This window comes from Propithecus coquereli, unplaced genomic scaffold, assembly GCF_000956105.1.
Source record: "Propithecus coquereli isolate 6110/MARCELLA unplaced genomic scaffold, Pcoq_1.0 Scaffold87, whole genome shotgun sequence".
In the NCBI taxonomy this organism is placed as follows: domain Eukaryota; kingdom Metazoa; phylum Chordata; class Mammalia; order Primates; family Indriidae; genus Propithecus; species Propithecus coquereli.
In genome coordinates, this window is record NW_012154951.1 from 1,495,756 (window position 1) to 1,505,329 (window position 9,574).

General features: G+C 40.4%; 1 protein-coding gene across 1 annotated transcript in view; it reads right to left on the minus strand.

The window, feature by feature from the left end:
* Positions 1 to 1,926: 1,926 nt before the first annotated feature.
* The window catches only part of ADGRA3 (adhesion G protein-coupled receptor A3), a 114,198-nt gene continuing 106,550 nt past the window's right edge, over positions 1,927 to 9,574 (minus strand). The window contains exons 16-18 of the mRNA XM_012664185.1: positions 7,146 to 7,291; positions 3,644 to 3,739; positions 1,927 to 3,502 (exon numbers count right to left, since the gene is read on the minus strand). Of these exons, the coding sequence (XP_012519639.1) occupies positions 2,260 to 3,502; positions 3,644 to 3,739; positions 7,146 to 7,291 (1,485 nt within the window). The 3' untranslated portion in view covers positions 1,927 to 2,259. The remainder of the gene's footprint in view (positions 3,503 to 3,643; positions 3,740 to 7,145; positions 7,292 to 9,574) is intronic.

Below are 9,574 nucleotides of genomic sequence, written 5' to 3' on the forward strand. Positions count from 1 at the left end.
ACAATGTATGTATTAAAAAATAACTTTCATGGAATAAAAGAATAAATGATGTATATATTCTGAAGTAGAATATAACCAATTATACTTCATTATGAAACTAAAACTCAAAATAACTAGTATGAGAATAAAGAATAAAATTATAAACATTGCAGAAGCAGTGAAATGTGGCGCCAAGCACAGTGGCCTCAGCATTGGGAAGCATGGCTACTCCCGGATACGGTAGAACCTTAGAACCTGCTGGCATGTCCAGAAAGTCACAAATTCTTTGGATCTTGGTTGCCAAATGTTTTAAATGAACGTGCTCATCTCTAAGAAAACTGAAACATCTGTTAACAGTTTACAATTCTAAGAAAAATAGAGAAATCTCAGCTAGCAATAAGTCATAAAACATAAAAAACAAATATGCAGGAAATGCAAGGTACTATTCACTTCCCATATATAATACAAATATCAAACTTTAATTCAATCAAATAATAAGAATGCATAAAGTCATTGCTCATCATTCTCTAAAATCCCAAGCATTTTAGTGGAATCTTCATTTTCTTCAAGTCTCAAATTGCTTTTTCAGTCCTTTCCCACTCTGGTTCCTGTTCTTCTACCTAAAAGAGGTCATATATAAATTAATAAATGGGGAACATTTCCAGGAAGAGAAATTTCTCACTTCTTATGGATATGCAGGAAAAAGAAGAGCAAGAAAGTTCTCTCCCTATGTAGAGCTGACCAACAAGTCAAACAGATTAAACACTGAAATAATATATTGCAGAGTAACGGAGCAAGATAAAAATAGTAATAAATAAAAATTATTCATTCCATTACTTATTAGTTTATCTTTATAGACACCTTCCTGTACATAATACATTAATTTATCAGGAGACCCTAGGCACGGAAGTATATTAAATGTATAAATGGCAAATGTATCTGTTGGATGCCTTATTTCTCCCACCAAAAAGAATGTCTCTAAAACTAACACCTAAAAAAAGGCTTAAATAGAATGATCAGTTTTATTATTGCAAAGCAAAATAACTTGTTTCAAATGCAGTAACCCAATCAAAAGTGAATTATTCACGCCACAATGGGTGATCTCACAATGGCTCTGAGAATTGCTCTCTCAAGTAAGCAGACTTTGAAGTTCATCAAGCTAAGCTGCTCAAGTGTTTTTAACATTTCTTGAATGTGTGCTTTTGAATCTGATCTGATTCAAACCTTTAGACTTCTGCTAAAAAGAGAGTTAAGGTGTGACAAACTTTCAGGCATTGTCTTGCATATGAGGGGAACTGGGAACCCCAGTGAGATTCAAGACTGGAGACAGAAAGGATTTTAGTGCTGTGAAGAGCAAGGATAACTTTTGGAGCTTAGCTGTTTTTGCAATTTGGGAATGGAATTCTGAAAATTTAAATTTCCTTTCAGAATGGAATTTAAAGATCAGTACTTTAGAATGAACCTAAAGAACTTCATGTGTTTAAGTACAAAAAAATGGTCAAGACAAGGGCCAATGCTGAAGAATCCAGAATGAGTGAATATGAACCTTACATGGTAGCTCTTCATTTACATTCCCCCACTGAAAAGAATAAGAAAACTTAACCCAAATATAAACCACTGAAAAGCCACAAAAGTGTTGAAAATCGTATTAACAGGATCAAAGTGACATGGCAAAAGTAATGCAATTTAGGAAAAGTGTTTTAGGCATTTCTGTTTTCAACAAAACATTCTGTGAGATCTTTTTAAAAACCCATACTGTTTAAAACTATATTTACAAAATGTAGCAATCCAAAAATCACTTTGCTTTAGAAGCCATAATGAGTATAGTTAACCATGGACATACGATAATTGATTTAAATATAATTTTCATTAAAATCTCTCAATGCACAAACTTCTTTAAAATTGAACTAAATGCTCATGTTGTAAAATACAAAAATAAAAGATTGGCACAATGAGAAACACCTATTTATTGTATTAAATAGAAGCCTGAAATGCAAAGTATATATTACAAAGTCCAAGAAATTACATTTCAGATTCCCAGAATTGCCTGTCGGTACCTTGATGACTAAAACAATGTTTAAAAAGGTTCTTTTTTTCTTTAATTTCTAAAAAAAGGCAACAATTTGGGGATATACAATAAGTAAAATCCAAAACTTCTAAGTTGATTCCAAATTCTTTTGAATCCCTAAGGTGGCTGTAAACTGTTTTTAAATGTTCATAGCTTAAGGGAATGTGAATATCACAGTTCACATCAATTTCTGCCTAGGACACCCAGCAATGCTACACAGTAGTTTCGTGTTTCCATAATCCAGTTCTAACATTGCCAGTGCTATCGGTACCGAGCAAGGGTCCGTCCTGCCCGTTGCTTTTAATTGGTCCATTCTGAATGGCCAAGTTGAGGCCATAAGATTTCTGCTGACTTTCAAGTTCAACCACGGTTGGCTTCCTTAAAGCGTCTTTTTTACTGCTAGTTGAAACAGGTTTTTCAAAATTTCTGCTGCTTTTGAGAAGTGTGCTGCCAGCATCACTACTGTCTTGCTGGGGCGGGTTGTACTGCCTCTCTCGGTAGGCTAGATAAGCTCTTCGGCTCCTGGAGTGCCCTTCGTTACCGCCCGGCCGACTTTTAGGTAAGCCATTCTGCACGCTTCCCTCCACACTTGTCGGGACGTCGTAGGCATATTCTCTCAGGACCGTGAGTCTGCTGGCCCGGTGTCCCTTACTTCTGTTTTTATGATGGCGGCCCGGGTGCACATTTGTCCGAAACTGAACTTCTAAAGGCGCCACGTGCATTTTAATATCATTGTCCATCGAATGTTCTGTCAGACTATTGTCCAGCTGAGGTGTGGAGTTCAAAGGTAAAGAATTGGCATGGCACTGAGCCGCAGCAGCCTGCAAGTTTGTTAATTTGCAGCCCTGGGAGGAATTTTTGAAGCTCGAAGCACTTTTGTTTGTGCACGAAGACTCCGCACTGCTATTGGGGCACTTGGGTGCCTCTCCGTTCGTCCCACTCGAGTTGGGGGGCTGGACGTTGACTTGCACCGAATACGAGCTCCGTCCTGGGCAGCAAGTCATGATCCATGCAAGCCTAACATCCTCCCTATTAACGCAATGGTGCACCATGATGAACGCACTGAAGCTTAAACACGTGGCTCCAAAAAAGAAGCTAAAAACCAAGTCCAAAGGGTAATACAGAGAAACTGCCAAGGCCCCAAACATCCACAGAGCAACATATAAGAGCAAAGTAAGGCCGGCCCCCAGAAGTTGAGAATGAAAGGTGTGCTCATTTTCCAACGCTGATGTAGAAATCAGAGACAAAGACATTGAATCCTGATGATTGATTTCACCATTTTCATTGGCTGCCAATCTCTGTTGCTCCTCAGTGGGCTCCTTAAGCTCATATTTGCGCTCAGGGTGTCTTTTCAACTGAATAAATATGCTTAGAAAGTACATACAGTTTACAAAAGTGATGAAGCTGGCAGGCCCATAGAAGGCTCCCAAGGAGGGTTCCCACGCCATCCAGCAGCTAGAAGAGAAGACAGTAAGCCAGATCAGATGCAACACACCTCAACAAATTATTTAAGAACTTGCAATAAACTGTAATGTCTAGAAAATACTTAAAAGAGAAGCAATTGGGTCAGGTACACAACAAATATAAAATACTCACTAGGGTGCATTTGGCCGACTGCCGTAATTCTTGATGTTTGCTGCTGCTGTTATGCCACAAACGATGATGGGGATGCCACCACCAATCAGGTAAAACCTAGAAGGAAGAATAACAGCAATAGCTGCTCATCATTCTACTTTTTAAGGTATATTTATCACAGTCTCTCAGTACTTCAAAAGTCATTCCTTGAAGATTAATTACTATTCTTATTCCAGTAATAAGCTGAGAGTTCACTCAAATTCATTAGAGGCTGCTTCATTCAGAGGCTGCTTCATTAGCGACAACATGTTTTTGTTTTGATTTTCCCATGTCTTTTTTTAAAGCAGGAGGTAGTTTCCAAGCTGAGGAAAACTGGTCAGCTTCTGCCACCTTGTGGACAGGCAAAGTAACACTCAGCTCCTGCAGGCAAGCATTTAGCTTATACATACATACATACATATATATATATATATATATATATATATATATGCTAAATATATACATATGTTTTTAGGGGGAATTGGCTTCTTTTACATTTAGTTGGTGAACTAGGAAGTCAGTCCATTACAAAATGGACTTTAAGATTTCACTGTGCCATAGTTCATGCAAAAAAATGTAAGGATGTCTTAATTATTGATTAATGCTCAGCTAAGCCTGCACATTCCATGACCTCTGACTGCTATGTTATCTCATCCCCAGTCAACTGAGATTGAAGCAAGAAAGGAATCTGGACTCCAGTAGCTTCCCATGCTGCAGAGGCCCTCCTGGACCCCTCCCCTACGGAGTACGCTGTGGAGAGCAAGGGAAATGATGGTGCAACAAGAACTGAGCGAGACAGTGTAGTGACTGGTCTTAGGAAGAAAGATGTGGCTGGAGCATCTCCGAGCTCTCTGATCTCTCTGACAAGAACTTTCTGCCAAGCTGGATACCCCTGGCTCAATCAGAATCTTAATTTTGCATTGTCCCCTTCTTGAGACACAGCCTCAAATCTTGAATTGGCTGGATACAGGCACTATCTCTGACACATTGGAAAAATATATTGTTTTTCCATCATACCATCACTAAAATCCTTTAATATACTAGTATTGCAGAAAAGACAACTAATTACCCTATAAAACTATAACCCTGCCTTCTATTTCACAGATAAAAGGGAAGCCAATATATTAACCCTCCCCTTCCTCCTACTACGCTAATTCACATCTGCTTCTTCCTTGAAAAGAAACCATCATTTCCAAAATTAAACTTGGGTTCTCTCATCCTCTCTGTGCCTCTTCTTTTCCTCCCTGCAACTTCCTGTTATCAACCCTTATTTTGCAGCTTTAAAATCCCTTTCTCTACTCCCTCTTATTTTTAGCCTACACAGAACGTTCACATTCCCCCCATCTTCTAAAACTTTCCTTGAACTATCACCTTCTTTCTCTCTCCCTTCTGTCACAAGCTCCTGGAAACACTGGCATGACCATTAGCCTTGCCTGTCTCACCTTATTGGGGGGCTACCCCCCCACCCCCCTACATAGCCCACCGTGATGCTGAAACCACCCTCTCCGGGGCCAGGAGAGGCTCATAGGCAAGGCCCATGCCCCACCACTTGGGAGTGTCGCTTGGGCTTCCTGATGATGCTCAAGGACGTGGAAGAAGAAGGCACCAGCCCTAGAGGGTGGAACCTGCACTGTCTAAAGAAACGGTGGTCCTTGGGGGTCATGTGGAGACCGCATAGAGTTTGGAGTCCAAGCTGCCTTTTCCTAACGCTTTGTGTTTTTTTCTCAGAATCTTACAGGAAGGAACAGCTGCTTGAGGATAGGATTCCCAAGTCTCTTAGCCAAACATCATCTCTCCTTTGTTTTAACACAAGCGAAGAAGGTGCCAAATCTCATCCTACGATGTGAGTCTGGGCCGCCGAGCACCCCCACTGCTCCTTGTCAACCACGGAACCCCTCTCCCGAGAATCTTCTATGGCCTCAGGTGTTCTCTTTCGGTTCTTCCAGGGATTTTTCCACAGCCCATCTACTAAACATTGGCATGGCCCAGGGATCATTCTTTTCTTAACGAACTTCTCCCTGGGAGATCTTGTTCATTATCATGGCTTCGATGAGCACACTAGGAAATGTCTCCTGTCCTGTCTAGACTCTGTCTAGCTTGTCTTCTCTGCTGAGCCCTGGACTTCCAAAAACGTAAACTTTTCACAAGAAAGTAGTGGTGAGCCTACCTCCCCTGCCCCTACCCTCCATGCCCACCCCCATTTCTTCTTTTCCTGTATTATTAATATTTTAATACTTCTCACTTGATGGAAACACCATCTGCCAAGGCACCCTAGCTGGCCACAGCAGACAATCTGCAGCCGTCTTTAAATTTCTCTCCCTCATGCACCTCTTAAATTCAGGTGGCCATCGATCCTAGAGAAACTGCCCCAAGCCTCTGGAACACGTGCCCTCCTCTCTGTTCTCTACGACCCTGTTCTGGCTTCAGTCCTCATGGGGACTGTCCTAATGACCTCCGTGGAATTCCTTATTCTCCGGCTTTCCGATTTATATTCCATACTAGTGCCATCGCTATCATTCTAAAATGACACCATGTCAGGCCACTTCCTTAGTTAAAAATCTTCAGTGGCTGCTGATGTCTTAATAGGGTCTCCAAAGGCCCCAACCCCAGCTTTCACCCTGAATTCCTGCTACCCTACACCACACACCCCAGGCTCCAGCCACACTGCATTTCTCAAGGCTTCCTCCTCTGCTTAGATGCCTCCTCTACACTCCGCTGGAATCACGACAGGGTTCATGCCAGTGGGCCGGCATTTCCTAACAGCCCACCGTCCCCCCGAAATTAATGGCTCCTTTCTCTGAACTTTCAAAGAACATATCCCCACTATGCTTCCCATGCAGCCTACAGTCAGTCCTTCACGGGCCTGTCTCCTCCCACAGACCGTAAACTCCTCCAGGGCGGGGAGGTCTCCTTTAAGTCCCGGCTCAGGGCCAGGTCCGCAGCAGGCATTCAACAAACTCAGTCATCATTGATAGATTTTTACTCACCCAGCATGATAATCCATTTACAATTTTTCTTATTATAATGGATAGGAAGGACATACTCCAAATCTGTGTGCTTCTTTATACAGAATAACTAAATGGGTATATACTTGAGTAAATTAAAATATATGACATGTGACCTCAAGGAAATAAAAACAGCTGACATTTTCATGGAGCCTATTATACAGCCAATACCATCTTCAGTGCTTTGCACATTAACTCATTTATTTCTCCCAACAATCCTATGAGGTAGAATCAGCCCCACTTTGGAGGGGGTCTAGGAAGGATCAGAGAGGGCGCACAAGTTGACTGAGGACTTGCAGCCGGAAGGACAGCACAGCCGATATTCAAAACCAGGCAGTCCAGCTTACAAGTCCGTTCCTCCACTTCCCAAAAACTGACTCAGCAATTTTTTATAACAATTGATGACTATGCTTCAACTAAAGCAAACAGGCTATTTAATTAACGTTTAAGATAACACACCAAACAAAGATATTAGGTACCTGAGCATTGGTCTTGGTGGAGGTGGTGGTTCCTCAGGGTCCTGGCATCTCTTAGCTTTCTTAGTGACTTGTTTATAGATGTTTCGAGCTGTCACTCCCACCCACAGTACTGTGGCAAGGGTGGAATAATGAAGAATTATCCCAACCTACGAGGAAGATTGAAGAATATATAAACTAAAAGAAAAGAATGGTCCCACTAAGGCTTATCAAAAAGTTTGGCAGCTAACTTTCAAAAGTGTGATTCAAAAGCAGAAATAAGGTGTATCCTAGCGATCAAGCCCTCTGCCTGCTAATGAAACACGTGACTTTCATGGACGCATCACAGATGCCATTGCTCCAATACGCAAGCCAACAGCTGGCTCCAGGAAGCCCACAGGCCACCACTTATACCCAAGATGACCCTCAATGCAGCAAAAAACTGGCTCCTGGACAACATTAAAACCCAAGGTGCATTTCTTACAGGCACAACATTACAGAGTTCAGTTTCTAACTCCCATTTTAAGGAAGGGCAAAGAGACCAAGGGAAACCGGCAGATAAAAGCCACAGCACACAGAGAGTAAGTCCCAGAGTAAGAGACCTGAGTTCTAATTCAGAGCTGCTACATACTGCACAGTAAGAGAGCAATATAATATATTGATGGCTAAGAGGGTGAATGCAACAGTCAAATTTTGCTTGGTTTTAAAACTGGTCTCCACCGCTTACCTGCTGTGTGACCTGAGCAAAGTCATGTAACACCCTGGCTTCCTCACTTGGGAACCAAGAACAACATGAAAGCACTGTGAGGTTAAGATGGTCTACATATAGCATTTAGCACATTACCTAGCACCTGATAAGCAATTAGCAAAAATAGCTATATTATTTTTTGGTATTACTACTTATTAGGACTGTGGTTTGGGGGAAATAATATGACCTCTCTGAAATTAACTTTCCTCAATTTAATAGTAGGAGGATTATAAATAGCCACCTCTAGTGGTTTTGCATGGATTGATTGAGCACAATAGCTGGGATATAATGGGTCCTCAATACATATAGGATAATTGCAATATATATAAATAATTAAAGCAATTAAGTTTCTTCCAAGATGGATGATAGGGGGCATGTTTATCATATGACCTGTGTTTGAAGCAACTCTTAGTTGAGGATGAAATTCTAGATGAAGATATGAGAGGGGATAGGAAAGGCTTAACATTTATTTTAAGAAAAATAAATGCCATGTGTCATCTGAGTATCAAGGATATAATCCAGCTTTCTTAACTAATTACTTGCCATCTTTTTGATTATTTCTTCCTATACAATTACATGTAAAATTCTATTAATAAAAATCTCCAAGAGAAAATTTCTCATTCTAAAGGGATAGCTCTCTAATCTCAAGAAAATGAAATTGATTGACATTTTCAGACCTAGATGGAAAATGAAAATATGTACGCTGCTGTCCAGAGTTTATTTTAATGAGACCCAATCTACAGCTAACACTTGGTGACATGAAATCCTAAGTCTTATTTTGCAGGGGAAGAGCCACTACAGTCACTGTTCACATAAACCCAGCAATGACTCCAGAGGTGATGGGAGGCTGGATGCAGCTTAGTCAAACTAGAAAAGTCAGAAGTTACCTTCTTCTTAAAGAGAAAAGTGGCTTCTTGGTTTCCATTAGTTTTGCTGACTGCACTGTGAAAGCAAAATTTATAGATAGGAGTGGAACAGAAAGCATAAAATAACCCTTTGAGCTATCTGAAGTCATACCAAATACTGTAAGTAAAAATAGTACAAATGAATTTGGTGCACAGACACCAATAAATTCAAAACAAATCACTGAATATTGACTTAAAATGGTTGACTCTACTATTGCTGGAGTTGTCTCTGACACAAAGGTCAAAAGAATGAGACAGGGCTTCAAAATATGTAAGTTAAGAATATAGGTTAAAAATATTTTCAACACAGGAGGTATCAGACAGAGGGTTTTCTAAGGGGGAACACCCCATCTTTAGGCTTTGAAGTGTTTTCTGTGGCACTTCTCAATTTTCAGAAGTGTTCACTCACTGAAGACTTCCAGTTAAATGATTATTACCAATAGTGGAATTTTAGGAGTCTGATGACATCTAGTAACAGAGTCACACAAGCGAATCACTAAATATTACAAACACACACACACACAAAAGAAAAAAAGGGGGAATTAAAATCTAGTAGAAAAGGTTCTCCTATGTTTTTGGAATGTAGTTCTTCCTATTGTATTCTCCATCTGACACTTGGTCTACATGAAATACAATCTGACTATCACATTTTCTTCCAAACAAATCAGTGTAACTAGTTTGGAAGTAAGTAGTCTAATTCATAGAGCATGTATATGATTAGTTAAATGCAATAGATTATTACTTAAGAACGCTACCTTACCTCAGGATACTAATTTCCAAAGCTGCAAAAGGGTATAAAA